Source organism: Megalobrama amblycephala, linkage group LG8 (assembly GCF_018812025.1).
Source record: "Megalobrama amblycephala isolate DHTTF-2021 linkage group LG8, ASM1881202v1, whole genome shotgun sequence".
Classification (NCBI taxonomy): Eukaryota; Metazoa; Chordata; class Actinopteri; order Cypriniformes; family Xenocyprididae; genus Megalobrama; species Megalobrama amblycephala.
In genome coordinates this window covers 19,570,069-19,585,658 of record NC_063051.1, presented here as the reverse complement: position 1 = coordinate 19,585,658, position 15,590 = coordinate 19,570,069, and the positions used below count along the sequence as shown (strand labels likewise).

At 36.5% G+C, this 15,590-nt stretch overlaps 1 protein-coding gene across 1 annotated transcript; it reads left to right on the top strand.

The window, feature by feature from the left end:
* Positions 1–191: 191 nt before the first annotated feature.
* efcab7 (EF-hand calcium binding domain 7) lies at positions 192–13,289 on the top strand. The gene is made up of 13 exons (XM_048199913.1): positions 192–441; positions 790–1,001; positions 1,151–1,237; positions 3,293–3,488; positions 5,410–5,531; positions 8,446–8,587; positions 8,720–8,829; positions 9,841–10,001; positions 10,159–10,292; positions 10,738–10,886; positions 11,719–11,928; positions 12,671–12,778; positions 12,981–13,289. Exons 1-13 carry the CDS (start codon positions 333–335, stop codon positions 13,059–13,061), a joined length of 1,821 nt encoding a protein of 606 aa, XP_048055870.1. The 5' UTR covers positions 192–332; the 3' UTR covers positions 13,062–13,289.
* Positions 13,290–15,590: the final 2,301 nt, after the last annotated feature.

Sequence of the window (15,590 nt, the reverse complement as noted above, 5' to 3'; positions counted from 1 at the left end):
ACTCTATTTTCCAGAGAATTCACACAGAATGAGTTATAATATTGTTAGAGTAACGATTGTATTCCCTGCCAAATGCATATCACAAGTACAAGCATAAAATGTCTAATTAATAAATATTGAATGAGAAGCATTGAAAGCAGTTGTTTCCCGTTATATTTTTAAAACTGCGCACCGTTCAGAGGGTTTGTTTACACACGGCAGCCATGGCAATCAGACTCGATAGTGAACAACATCACCAACCATAAAATAGCCTACAGATTCACCTCTCTGGCTCACTGCTATTATTACAGTATGCTTTGATATTTCGGTTGTATACTGACAGTATTTTCAAAATGCAGCACTCAGAGGAAGAGAGGTTTTATATGACGTGCAGGGCTGCTTATCTCTCTGTGTTCAGATCCAGCCTGGTTAATATGACTTCAAAAGATCAGCTGTGCACCGGTGAGTATAATGCATCTCAACACCTTTAAGTTATACCTGCACGATGATCTTTAATACAAAGGCTAAATATTACTGATAAGACCAATAAGTGGGTTACACCTTATAATTACTTCCTAATTCATTACTTAATTTATAATTCAAGAACAAACATTATATAATGTTGTAGATAATGTACATTTAAATAATATCATATAATATGTAATATAAAAATTAACACACTAGTCAACATTTAAATATTTCTGAAAATATTTAATGTCATATCTAATCTAATGTCAGTACTAAATATTATCACTAGGTTAAAAGCCAGTGTACAGTATGATGATGTCCATCTTTGCTGTTTTATCTCAGTTCTTCAGCAAGCAGGTAGAAATCCATCACAGAAAGCTTTAGACAAATATTGGCCCCCAGGAACCAAGAATCTGAATTTTGATGACTTTTGTGAGATCCTTAAGAAGGAAAAACCAGCAGAACCAGACGAGCTTATGAGAATTTTCAAGAAATTTGATGTAAATTGTGATGGATATATATCACATGAAGAGCTCAGCAGAATCCTTACTTCAGTAAGTGTTAAATCAATTCTCTCTTCACAAACATTAGCTGTGTCCCAATTCAGAGGCTGCATCCTTCAAAGGATGAATTGGGACACAGCTTTATTGTGTGTCTGCTGTTGTAATCATTTCAGGTTTGTATTTTGATTTGTTTGTTTTAGTCTGGTGAAAAAATGTCACCTAAGGAAGTGGACGAAATCTTTTCCTTAGCAGATGTCAACAAAGATGGAAAGTTAGATTACGCAGAGGTATGATCTCCAAGCATTGCACAGCAGTACACTTTTTATAAATAGACAAATTATAGTATAGTTGAGTTGAATTAGACAGGCTGGTCCAACTTGATATTAAATGTCTTTAACTACTATGTACTAACATTTGAATTAATCATTTGATACAATGCACTTGTTGTGCGCACATACATGTTTTAACCTTGTACTTATGTGTGTGTGTATATATATATATATATATATATATATAGAGAGAGAGAGAGAGAGAGAGAGAGAGAAACATTCTGCATGTAATTACAGCTGTAATTGAAGGGTTAGTTCACCCAAAAATGAAATTTCTGTCATTAAGTACTCACCCTCATGTCGTTCCAAACCCGTAAGATCGTATTTCATCTTCGGAACGCAAATTAAGATATATTTGATGAAATGTGAGAGTTTTTTTTGTTCTCACATAGAAAGCAATGAAATTACCACATTCAAGGTCCAGAAAAGTAGTAAAGACATTGTTAAAATAGTCAACATGACTACAGTGGTTCAAACTTAACCTTAACGAATTTTTTGTTGACGCAGTGAAGGCAGTTCAGCGCTTCCGTGTTTACGTCAGAACGCCAGCTCAGTATTGGCCGACGATGTTCACGTGAGCACCACGACGCATGCTTGTGATGCTGTAGCAGGTGCCGGTCAATACTGAGCTGGCATTCGGACGTAAACAAAGTCCCTTTAAGACAAGTCATTTCACTCGGCGGCCATCTTTGAAACGCCTCTCGGGCATCCTGGGCATCATGCAATCTCTTTGAATGGGGAAACATACAATTCTCCAAAACTGTTCGCCAACCTTACGACTAAATTTCATATTTGAAATCACCAATGAAATCTAACAACAACCGGCTCATAAATTTTGTTTCTAAATGCTCGAATCATGACAAAAAAACTGTATTTTTCAGGTTGGATCAAGCTAATGCGCATGCGCAGACCTAAATGCACGTCTCTTCGGAGGCGCGCGTCTGACTGTTTCTATAGAAACCGGTGATTCTAACGGCCGCTGAAGTGACGCGATGACTTTACTAGTAGGCGATTGGCTCTTATTTAGAAGGCGGGACTTATTCTATAGTCTTTGACGTAAACACTCCATTAAGGTTGAACCACTGTAGTCACGTTGACTATTTTAACAATGTCTTTACTACTTATCGGAACCTTGAAAGATGGTAATTACGTTGCTTTTTATGAAGGATAAAAAAAATTAAAAAATCTTGGATTTTATCAAAAATATCTTCATTTGTGTTTGGAATAACATGAGAGTGAGTAATTAATGACAGAAATTTCATTTTTGGGTGAACTAACCCTTTAATCTATCCATGTTGCTTTTACAGGGTTGAAACAGACAGGCAGCTCTTATGAATTTCTCAAGGAAATCTTATCCCTATCTTTTAATATCTGTAACCCTACTACTACCTCTTAACCCACATTTAAACCTACCTATATAACCAAACATGTCCCTAAACTTACCCATATTTAACCTCAACCAAAGACTACAGAATAACACAAGACGTGTCACTCGTATTGTTTTGAATGGGAGAAAGTGTAACGCGCAATGTGGCGGAATAAGTCCCGCCTTCTAAATAAGAGCCAATCGTCGACTGGTAAAGTCATCGCGTCACTCCGAAGAGACGTGCATTTAGGTCTGCGCATGCGCATTAGCTTGATCCAGCCTGAAAAATAGTTTTTTTTGTCATGATTCGAGCGTTTAGAAACTAAATTTATGAGCCGGTTGTTGTTAGATTTCATTAGTGATTTCAAATATGAAATTTAATCGTAAGGTTGGCAAACAGTTTTGGAGAATTTGATGTTTCCCCATTCAAAGAGATTGCATGATGCCCAGGATGCCCGAGAGGCGTTTCAAAGATGGCCGCCGAGTGAAATGACTTGTCTTAAATGGACTTTGCCTCAACAGCAGCAAGTGTTTTGCAATACAACATAAACACAATAAGCACATTGTACCTAACAGTTATTTTATATGTAAGTACATAGTAGTTAAAGACACCTAATATAAAGTGTGACCGCCAGACTGCTGTCCAGTTTTGCAGGCTTCTTGGGTCTACAGTAGAACAGTGTCAGACCGCAGCACTGGAGAAGCTCGAGACTGATGCCAAACTGAAGAGGCAGAACTTTGGCAACCAGTTGGAAAACTCTCCACAGAGCTTAGAGTCCCAACCTGAGCTTCCAGCTGCACAGACACAGTCTAGAACAGAGCTGGAAACAACACAGAGGAAAGGTATGATACAGGATCTACACAAAAGCACAAAATATAAAAACACTAGGTATATCGAGAATGAGCGTGTTCAGGTTGGGATGGTTCGGCTCTTATTTACTGGTCAGACTGCACATGTGCATGCACACAAAAGCAAACAACAATTCTGATTTCATTTTTCACAGTTAAGTCTATTATATAGTAACTAATGGTTAAGCTATTGATTTCCCCTCATGTGTGATGAGAAATGGATCCATTTGGATTTGTGCCATACATCATAATGTGAACTCAATAGAGGGTTTGCGTGGGGGAGGAACTTTTAAAGCCTTTTGATTAAGGCAATCATTTGTCATTATTACGAGTAAGTGCAGGACCAGTGAAGATTTAGCAGAGGATTTGCTTTTGCTTTGTGGTGTTCAACTTTAAAGTCACCATGAAATCAAAATTGACCATTCTTGTTTTTATGATAGAATATTGAAGTATTATAAATGATTTATCCTTGATTTAATTTATGTGCCCTTATAATCTTTAATCAAAATAACGTCCCCTCCCTCTCTCAGTGACATCTCTTCTCTGATGATGTGTTTTTCGACATGAGGGCGGGACAAGTCATCGGGACATGTCTCTCACATGAGATCACAGCAATAGCAATCGACAACCATCCAATCAATTCCTGATGGGCAAAATCAAGTCCCTGCCTACTTTTTTTCTTGTTTGAGGAGCCGTTTCAATTGGATATACAGGGGTTGATCAATGAGAGTGAAACACTGGCAAATATAGTGTTGGAGGATTCACAGCTATATTTGCACTGCCTGGTGGCCAATCTTCACTGATTTTACATTCCATCAGTTAGAGCAGAGTGTGAAGGTTGAATTAGCACAGCTGAACATAAAATATTGCAATCCACACAACATAATGGGAAACATATCAGAGTTCAAAACAGGACAAATTGTTGGTGTGCATCTCGCTGGCTCATCTGTGACCAGGACAGCAAGTGTTTGTGGTGTATTGAGAGCTATGGTATCCAGGATAATGTCGGCATACCACCACGTAGGACGAGCCACATCCAACAAGAGTAACTGTTGATGCAAGAGGAAGCTGTATGAAAAGGAATTATGTGTACTAACCCGGATTATGTCCAAAAAACATAGAACCACAGCTGCCTAACTCACTGCAGAATTAAATGCACACCTTGACTCTCCAAAACTGTTAGTCAAGAGCTCCAGAGAGCCAATATTCATGGTCGGGCAGCTATAGCCAAACCTTTGGTCACTCGTACCAATGCCATATGTCAGTTTCATTGGTGCCAACAGTGGAAATCTTGGGCTGTGGACAATGAGAAACATGTATTGTTCTCTGATGAGTCCCACTTCACTGTCTTTCCCACATTTGTGGGAATTATGGTGTGGAGAAGCCCCAAAGAGGCTTAACACCCGGATTGTTGTGTGCCCAGAGTGAAGCATGGGGTGGATCAGTGATGGTTTGGGCTGCAATATCATGGCATTCCCTACTGTGCTTGATGGACACGTCACTGACAAGCACTGCCAAACCATTCTGAAGGACCATGTGCACCTAATGGTTCAAACATTTGAGCCACTTTGGGGTATTTTGGAGGAGCAAATCAGAAAACATTTTCCTCCACCAGAATCTCATAGTGACCTGGCCACTGTTCTGGAAGAGGAATGGCTCAAATCCCCCTGGCCACTGTAAGGGACTTGTTTCTCTAGTTCACAAGATGAATTGATGGTGTATTGGCCCTACACCACACCGTTATTGTGGTCTAAAACAAGGTGTTTCAGTTTCATTGTCCAACCCCTGTACATTACAAAAAGAAAGAAAAGACTATCGCAACTTCCATTTCATGCCGACTTTAATGTGATTCAAATCATTGTTTTAAAATGTGCAATTTTTAGGTTTAGCTTATATTTATGTTTGCATATGACAGACAGTCGCTCCTCATCCAGACCATCTTCAGCTCGCAGTCGTCGGTCATCTTTATCCACGGCCATCACCATGGGCACTGGCAGCACTAAGAGTGGCAGACTGGCAGAGCCCAAATCTCTACAGGTACCAGCTGCATTTTGGGAATATCACTTTCTTTTGGACTTCTTCCTTAAAGCTGCTGTCTGCGATTTTTGGCCCTCTAGCGGTTAATAAACAGAACTGCACGCGTCTTGCGGAGGAACATTCTAGCCGGAGCTACTTTTCTCTGTGTATATCTATGGCGAGTCACGCAGTTACTGTGATACTCTGCGGCGAGTCCTACCAGTCTATCTGAAATAGTCTGAATATAAACACTTATTATAAGTGTACCCTAATGATTCAGGATAAGACAAAAACGGTTTGGAAAATGGATTCATGTTGTATATTCTCATTATATAATTTTTGTAAATTTTTAACACAAAAAAAGTTGCGGACTGCAGCTTTAAAGGGTTAGTTCACCCAAAAATGAAAATTCTGTCATTTATTACTTACCCTCATGCCGTTCCACACCCGTAAGTTAATCTTCGGAACACAAATTAAGATATTTTAGTTGAAATCCGATGGCTCCATGAGGCCTCCATAGGGAGCAATGACACTTCCTCTCTAAAGATCCATAAAGGTACTAAAAACACATCTAAATCCGTTCATGTGAGTACAGTGGTTCAATATTAATATTATATAGTGACGAGAATATTTTTGGTGTGCCAAAAAAAACCCCAAAATAACGACTTATTTAGTGATGGACGATTTCAAAACACTGCTTCATGAAGCTTCGGAGCGTAATGAATCAGCATGTCGAATCAGCGGTTCGGAGCACCAAAGTCACGTGATTTCAGCAGTTTGGCGGTTTGACATGCGATCCAAATCATGATTCGATACTCTGATTCATAATGCTCCAAAGCTTCCTGAAGCACTATTTTAAAATCGTCCATCACTAAATAAGTCGTATTTTGTTTTTTGTTTTTTGGCGCACTAAAAATATTCTCGTCACTTTATAATATTAATATTCAACCACTGTACTCACATGAACTGATTTAAATATGTTTTTACTTATTAAAAATATTTTTACTTAGTAAAAATATGTTTACTTAATTTTTCCTTTATGGATCTTGAGAGAGGAAATGTCCATTGCTCCCTATGGAGGCCTCATGGAGCCATCGGATTTCAACTAAAATATCTTAATTTGTGTTCCGAAGATTAACGGAGGTCTTACGGGTGTGGAACTGCATGAGGGTAAGTAATAAATGATAGAATTTTCAATTTTAAAATCTCTCACAGTAGAAAAGAGGTAAAGTTTGGGATAAGGTTACACAATTTAAAATATTATTAAAAATGTTTAATTATTAAACAACAGCTGTAAATAAGTGGGAGTGGCTGAGCTAAACTAATCATTTTCAGTCAAGCAGTATCCCATTGGCTTAGCTTTCAGAAAGACTGAAATAGTATTTTTTTTTTTTTTTGTAAAATGTACTCCAAAAATATTTATTTACAGTTTTGAAAAGTCATTTTTACAGTGTATATTAAACTGCTGAATAAAAAATGTTAAAATAAAGAAACTTTTTTTATTAATAAAATTAATGAAAAACTTTAAAATAGTTAATTAAAAAGACAACTTAATTTTAATAAAAGAAGTATACTATTTTAAAATCAAATCAAATATACATTTTAGAATAAAATACAAAATAAAATAATTTTAAAATAAAATAATACAAATATTAATTTAAAAAAAGCTGACTAATAATGGAATGAGCAAATTTAAGAATAAATTGTTATATACACGTTATCCTGTTTTAGACTATCATCAGCTTTAATTTTGCTTACAACCTAAACTTTGAGTAAACTCGAGTGCCTTACAGGCAGCTATACATTTGCTGTGTTTTTGTTGTATCGAAGCCTTTTGGTAGCAAATTTTCACCTGGTCGATATGAGTGCAGCTCTGCTATTGATCTCCTTCCCTTTGTTTGCACTCTTTTTGACTTTAACCTCAGCTGGTTTGCTTTACCACGGAAAAATAATGACCAAACTCATCAAAGCAAAGAGATTGGAAAAAACTAGATGCTCTTGGGTGAAGAAAGTTCTATCGCCTTAGTTCCAGCCTGTTGTATTACCTGAGCCAGGAGCTTGATAATTGGGTGTAGGGATTGGAAAGGGTCAGGTTGTGTATTTTTATGGTGGCTCGCGGTCTGTGTGCGAGACTTTAAATTACAGAGGTTTCTGGGAGGTGACAGGGCAGTGTATTAGTCCAGCCGAGTGACCCATCTCCTTGGGACACTACATCAGGGCCTTTTAAAGTAGACACTTGCCTCGGGCGCTTTTCTTCATTTTGATTCGGGGTGGACAAACCACCCAAGTGTTATGATTTGATCCTTAACACGTTTCACAACCCAGCATAAATTCTGAGAGGAAATTGCTTTTGTTGAAGAAGTGTCATTTCAGAACCATGTTTTTAGCACTCGGAAAAGAAGCATAAACCAATTCTAAACATTAAAAGGCCTCTGTGGCACCTGAGGACAAGGTTTATTTCCTAAAAGTACTCTCTGATGGGTCAGAAAAGAGGCGGTTTGACTCCGATTTTTGATTACTTGATGATTTAGAGTATATTTGCTGTAACATTTTAGCTGGACCTAAACAACAGCAGTTAAAAGAGCAAAAAGACTTGCTTTAGACAAGGATTTATGGGTTTCCTCAGGCCCTTTTTCTTTTAATTACATTATTAGTGCATATAATATGAATTTTGATGGTCTGCATTGAAATTGATCTTTCCGCACTATAGTAAAAAATCTTGGACTTTGTTTTGTTCCACCCAGGTGTTTGATTTGATACCTTTGTTTTAGCAAAGATGTTACAATAGCGTCACCCTGTGGTTGTATCTTCAACTTCATCCCAGAACATTTCTTGCTGGAATTATGATTCTACAGTTCTTTAATGTTTGCTGTTTTTCTAATGATTTTTTTTAATGCAGCATGGATTTTTACTGTGTTAACACTTATTCCACCAGGACTGGCATCATACTCTTATGAGAGGCTGTTTTTATCTGGAGGAAGATGGAACGATTGTTTCTCTCCAGTATCGCTTGCAAGTCCCTGAGGCTACCGGTGTCTACCTGACCATACGGCCCCTCAATCTTAGCCCGATTCCTGGTAAATATATTGTAAATATATAGTGTTAAAGACCAAAGTTACTGAAGTTACAGATTCTGAGTTATTAAAAATACCTATGGTAAATAAGCAGATTTGTGGTTTTGACTGTGTGTGTGTGTGTGTGTGTCACAGAGAAGCCTTCCCCGTGGATGTGTGTGGACACAGCTCTCTATGTGGTGACGGGGAACAAGACCAAAGAAGATTCAACTTTGGTTTGCTTTACTGAGTTAAGGGATAAGGAGGTCAGTAAATGCATCACTTTCCTATCTAAATATGATAGTATTGTATTATCAGACTATAATATCTGCTTGTATTTAAAGTATTTTGACATATTATCAGCTGTAATATAAGAAGGTATTTCTATGACATGAGTGCCTCTTCCAGTTTTATATTGTGAATTTTAATAATTTAATATTTTAAACACTCTATCAGACAAATAATGTGTGTAAGTGTTAATAAATTGTCCCATCTCAAGCTAAACTAATACATATTAATGGATGTTGTTCAGGTATAATTATGCCTTCAGAAAAGTAAGGGTTGAATTTAATGCTGTTATTTCTTCAAATATATACTTTTTTTCAATGATCACTTATTTAAAATCATGGTCACAGTATTGATATTTAATATTGTTCCTTTGACAAACATAACAAAACAAAAAAGATAAAAAATAAAGAGCACTTAAACATGCCCAGCGTTCACTTTCTAAATGCATGGTGATGTTATTATGAGTTATGGCAACATTTGAAAATGGAAAAAAAATATTACATTATCAGGGTTGATACATTACAAAAAATTCATTATATCAGCTAACATCTGAAAATAAATGTAAAGAGAACAAACACAAAAGGCTAGATTTTACTTCCATATTATGTGAATATTTGTTAATACAGTTATATTTTAATATTGTTAATACCTCATAAATAAAGCAAAAAAAATAGTTACTGGCTTTTTGTTGATGTGTTTACAAAAATTCTATAAATTAACTATATTATATGTATGGACACAAATGTCATTTCATAGAATGAATTTTTATCTAATTTACAAAGAAATATATTAAAATAAGTATTATATATATATATATATATATATATATATATATATATATATATATATATATAATTAATTTAATCAAAATACTACATTGAGAACTGCTTCAATATAAAGGTTGATATAATGTGCTGCCTCATTGGAATTGGAGTTCTAACTTTGTACAACAGTAAGTAAGATGTATGTTGTGTGTGATTGATGAACAGAGGTTTGTGTGGAGAGGAGAGCTCAATGCCGGCTCGTATCTGCTCATGCCCTTCACCACTGGCTGTAGATTGATGAAAAGTACAAAGAAGACCACCACTAAAACTGCTCAGCTAGTCAACCGCACCCAGTCTGGAGAGCTGGAGCTAACCAAAGAGTTCAAGTTAGTCAATTCTAATCTTAAAAATTAACATATTTACAGTGAGTTTTAGATAGGGAACCCAATAAAAGTCTGTTAAGTTTGTGTTTAATGCTAAATGTTGAATTACTGAGTTTACGTTATTATGTGTGCAAAGATGCTGTACTGTTTTGTTCCACAGGGCGGCGTTGTCTGACATCTTTGAAGTGATCGATTTAGATGGCAGCGGCCTGCTGAGCCTAGAGGAGTACAACTTCTTTGAACAGAGAACCAGTGGAGAGAAATGTGATGAGGATGCCTGGGCCATCTGCAAAGGTTCTTATACAAACACTGTATATGAAGCGGACACACAATCAATCAGCACTTTAAAATGTCACCATGAAAGTGAATGAATAAGTAATTTATCCATTCACATCATTTTTATTATTTTATAAATCATGTGCCTGTGTAATCTTTAATCAAATAACTTTCTCTTGCAACATCTTCTCTTCTCTGATGACATGTTTTTTGGTGCAAGGGCAGGACAACTTGTGAATCATATGAGATCACAGCAATAGCAAACCACAGTGACAAAATCAAGTCCCACCCTACATTTTCCTGTTTCACTTGAATATGTCACAATAGGGAAGAAAAGACTGTCACAACTTCCGAATCATGCTGCTTTTAATGCACTCTCAAAATGGATGATGCAATTGAATCTTTATTGGTAAGTACATAGTAATGTACAGTCCAATAATATGCATTATTTGCTCTCCTATAGAGAACTTTGACACACAGAAAAATGAGTTAACTAGACAAGGATTCCTAGAGCTCAACCTGATGGAAGCGAATGATCGTGAGGGAGACCCCAGGGATTTATGGCTTACCTTGGAGGCCATGGGCTACAATCACAGCTTGGAGATGGTGGAGGTACAAAGGTCTTTGAGCTTTACTCATGAGCAGTGTTGGGGAAAGTTACTTTTAAAAGTTATGTTACAATATTGCATTACTCCCTAAAAAAGTAACTAATTGTGTTACTTTTTATGGAAAGTAATGCGTAGTAAGTATGTTACTTTTGCCTTACTTCCTTTCACCTGGGCTGAGCTTGAATAAGTATGCATTTCACTGTTTTTATTCATTTTGAGGGATACTGAATCTGTTTTTGTGCACTGAGATGAGTAAATGCATGCTCACATTTAATCTAGAGCTACAATAACCATCATGTTTGCACACAACGCCTCTGCACATCTCAATTTCTCTCCACATGGGGACAGGAGAGCTGTATTCAATAAATGGTAAAACAAATTGACTTGTATTACATATTTGAAAAAGTAACTCAGATGTTTTGTTGTAAATTTAAAAGTAATCCATTACTTTACTAGTTACTTGAAAAAAGTAATCTGATTACATAACTTGCGTTTCTTGTAATGCATTACCAGAGATCGTAGTGAGATGAGAGTGTCTGTATCTCTTACCATTGGAGAGGGCATAATGGCTAACTTAATCACGTGCGGCACCTCTCAGCCTATCACGTCGCCATTCTAAACACCTCCCTGCGTACCGCCAGTTAGCATTAGCCATTATGCTTTTTTGGCTAAAGGTTGCAGGCTTGCCTTTCAGTGGCTTTGGTATTACCCCCAACACTGCTCATGAGAAAGTCTTGTAATTTCAAATAGTAAAAACTGCAAGGGTATAGAGAACATGTCCTGTGTAATTTACTCATAGCCACTTTACATTTATATGTTTTTCTTTATCCCATCAGGCCTGTCCATTTGTTATTGAAGTCTTCTGTGAGGATGTCAAGGCAACTCTTCAGGCAGTTCATTTGGATTCTGGGATCAAGATGTTGAATTCTGCTGTACAGAGGTCTGTCACATCAAAAGCAGAGGCTAGATCTCTGAAGGGTCACGAGAATGTCTTGGTTTATACATACAAAGGAGAGAGCCGAATTTCATCAGTCATTGCCAACAAGGTAGGTTGATTATTGTTTTATGTCACTTGTGTTTTGTAGCCAAAGAAGTCTTTGGATTACTGAAAATCAATACATGGCATCCATCTATCATTTAAAAAAGTCCTTTAAAAATGTCTGTGAAGGCCTCACATTTGTACATCTTGTACTTAACATTCACTGAGAATAGCACAATGTAACTTTTGTTTGGAATACTTATAGAAAGGAGCACTGGCCATGAGTAGAATTTCAATGTCCTGATCTGCCATTATATAGACAAAGTCAGCTGAAAGACACTTTTAAAGACACAGCTTCACCAGAGAGAAGGGAATTAGATCTGCAAAGAAAACTTGAGATTTTGCCAGTTAGTGGAACTAATTATCTGAAATATACACTATCATTAAAAAGTTTTTGAATTGTTTAATGTTTTTAAAAGAAGTCTCTTATGTTCACCAAGACTGCATTTATTTAATAAAAAACTGTAAAAACAAATATATTGTGTGAAATAATATTTCAGTTGAAATTAACTTTCTATTTTAATGTATTTAAAAAAAAAAAAAAAAAAGTTATTCCTGTGATGCAAAGCTGGATTTTCAGCAGCCAATACTCCAGTCTTCAGTGTCACATAATCAATTTAATGCAACCCTGCTGAAAAAAAGTTCTAATTTCTTTCAAACACTAAATATTTACTGTCACCAAACCTTTGAATGTTAATGAATGATTTTGCCTGTTGTATTCTTGGTTTCCATCACTCTCGCTCCCATAGTCCAATCAGAAGGTGACGGTGCACATCAACAATGAACAAAGCAAGAACTGTGCGAGCAGTAGGGGCTTGAGTATGTTTGCTGTGGAGGTTCCTGCTAGGACTAAAATGGTGAGACACACCATTTCCACTCACAAATATAGGCCAGTTTCTTTTGTAGGTGCAGGATGGGGTGCATTTTATGCTCTATTTCCCATTCTCAATTAGAACTAATAAAAGAACCCCAACTTGATTGAGGCTAGTTACAGTTGACAGACACTCAGATGTACAGTTCTGCAGAAAACACTTGTGCTCTGTTTTGGTCTCTGTTCAGGTGTGTCAGCACGTCATGGCTTCAAATGATCAACAGGAGTGGACTTATAACTGCATTGAGAGCATCATACCAAGTTTGTAAATGCTGCAGTAACATTAGGAATTTATTATGAGATAACAAATCATGTAGTGCTTGTAAAATAAATAACATAATTATGTTTGCTTGGTACAATTAACATTATAAGCATGTTTTATTATAGTTTCAAAAGTTATGTTTGTTTACTGTTTCTTAAGCATTATTAGTGTAGTCAATGAGTTACATTCATGATGTTCATGTTTTTGTAAATAAAGCTAATTTATTTTCAGTAAATATTTTTTACACACAATGATTTATTCTATTGTATAGACTGTTTGTTTGGATGGATTGATTTGTGAAATTTCTTTAAATTAATTATGGTTTTTAAAGAAAACATTCTAGGATTTTTCTCCGTATAGTGGACTTCAACGTCTATGGGTTTGAAGTCCAAAGGTCAAAATTGCAGTTTCACTGCATTTTCAAAGGGCTCTATATGATCCCAGACAAGGAATAAGGGTCTTATCTAGTGAAACAATCAGTCATTTTCTAAAAAATAAAAAATAAAATTATATACTCTTTAACCAAAAAAACTCATCTTGCACTAGCCCTGCGATACGCCACGCATTACGTAATCACATTGGAAAGGAGCGTGATGTGGGTGGAAGAGCTAGTGCAAGATGAGCATTTGTGGTTAAAAAGTATAACATTTTTTTTGAAAATGACCGATCGTTTCGCTAGATAAGACCCTTATTCCTCGGCTGGTATCGTTTAAAGCCCTTTGAAGCTTCCCTGAAACTGCAATTTGGACCTTCAACCCTTCAACCCGTTGAAGTCCACTATATAGAGAAAAATCCTGGAATGTTTTCATCAAAAACCTTAATTTCTTTTCAACTGAAGAAAGAAAGACATAAACATCTTGGATGACATGGGGGTGAGTAAATTATCAGGAAATTTGCATTCTGAAGTGAACTAATCCTTTAATTATATTATTCTATTTATTTATTTATTTATTTATTTTGTTTTGTTGCACATTTACCCCAGGCCTCATAATGGAAGGTAACACACCTCACTAATCACATTACATATCATATCAGTTTGGGTTTCTTAAAAAAAATTTTTTGGCAGTTTAACAAACTAAGCAAAATAAATACACTAATTAAGTTTTTAAGCACTATCATGGCAGTTAAGCCAGTGGGCATAGTCCAGTTCTAGCAGTCTAACATACAATCCAAATTCCAGAGTGTTATACACACAAGGCTAAATTTTATTCGCCCTTGACCTTTAGCACCACGTGTAGGTTTAAGCATCTATTTATAACTTTCAGTCAATTATTTTGCCCTTTGACTTTCACTACTGTAACTGTAGAACAAGACACTAAAGGTCACATGACATGTGAGGAGTATTTAAACTGCATTCCTTTTCTCTCCATCTCTCATCACCAACAAAGTACACTTCTCTTCAAACTTTGTATTCAGGGAGTATATATTATTTAGTATTGTTAGAGCTCAGAGATTTTTGTTTAAAAATCTTTTATATAAAAAGTGACAGCCACATCTGTTTCTGTTGCATCCAAGACACTAAAGTCAACTGTTCCAGCTTGGCTTTTAACCTTTTTTTTTTTTTAAGAAACATGCAATATCATGATAACTTGCAAACATTGCATCATTGCAAACTTTGTTCTGCTTTGAATGGATTCTGGGCGAAACTCGATGCAATAGACAAACAAAACTCTGACCTAGAGCTTCAGCTTTCCCAACATGCTCTTCATAGGGCCCCTACATTTTCTCCCACAAAACCATTTGGTGCATAAGTGTACAAATAAAAGCATTTATAAAACGGTTAGTTCCTGACTTTGATTCTGATCGGTCAATAGCTGTGTTTTATTCACGGTTCTGTGAATCACTACACCCTTAGCAACCACTCTTAGCAACGTAAACTGTTCTCATTTGATATTGTTCATTGAAGCTTACTGTATTATGTAGAAGAATATTGTGAGAAACAGATAGATTGAACAAGCTTATTACCTGCATTCAGATTTAGCATTTTCCTTCAGGTCAGTCCTATGTTCATAATAAAAAAATCTGTTTAAATGTCTGCTGCAATATCTTGTCCTTTTAACAGTTAAGGTGTTTTCCGTGACTGACAGCGCTAGTCAAAGCATTTGTCAGTTGCGTCTTAGTCTCAGCCTCAGACGCCACGCCCACGGACCGTTGGCTGAACGTCTGATGCATATGGCACACTTATCTGGAAACACTTAAGAAGTATCGAAGTCGTCATCTGGTTGGTTGAATTCTACAGGATGTCCGGGAGACGTGTGTGTTGCGTTCTTTAATGGTCCGCTTGGAGACATATGCCGTGACGCCAAACCCCCTCGTAGAAGAAGAATGCCGTCATGTTTACAACTGTGACAACGAGTGCTTAGCAGGATCAAATAAGCGCTGAATTTTCAAAAGTATGTGAAGTTTGCAGCTCTGTTGTTGCAGTAAACTTGCACAACATTCTTGAATTAATAATTTATAGATGCACGCCAGTCTGTCATTGTAGGGACATCGACTTTCATTTTCACACCCCTAAACATGACGTAGAACAAAACAA

Excerpts from the sequence above, each read along its gene's own strand:
- efcab7 (XM_048199913.1), top strand. The coding sequence starts at position 333 with ATGCAGCACTCAGAGGAAGAGAGGTTTTATATGACGTGCAGGGCTGCT. Across the intron at positions 5,532-8,445 it reads CAGAGCCCAAATCTCTACAG|GACTGGCATCATACTCTTAT; the intron begins GTACCAGCTGCA and ends TTATTCCACCAG. Across the intron at positions 8,588-8,719 it reads CAATCTTAGCCCGATTCCTG|AGAAGCCTTCCCCGTGGATG; the intron begins GTAAATATATTG and ends TGTGTGTCACAG.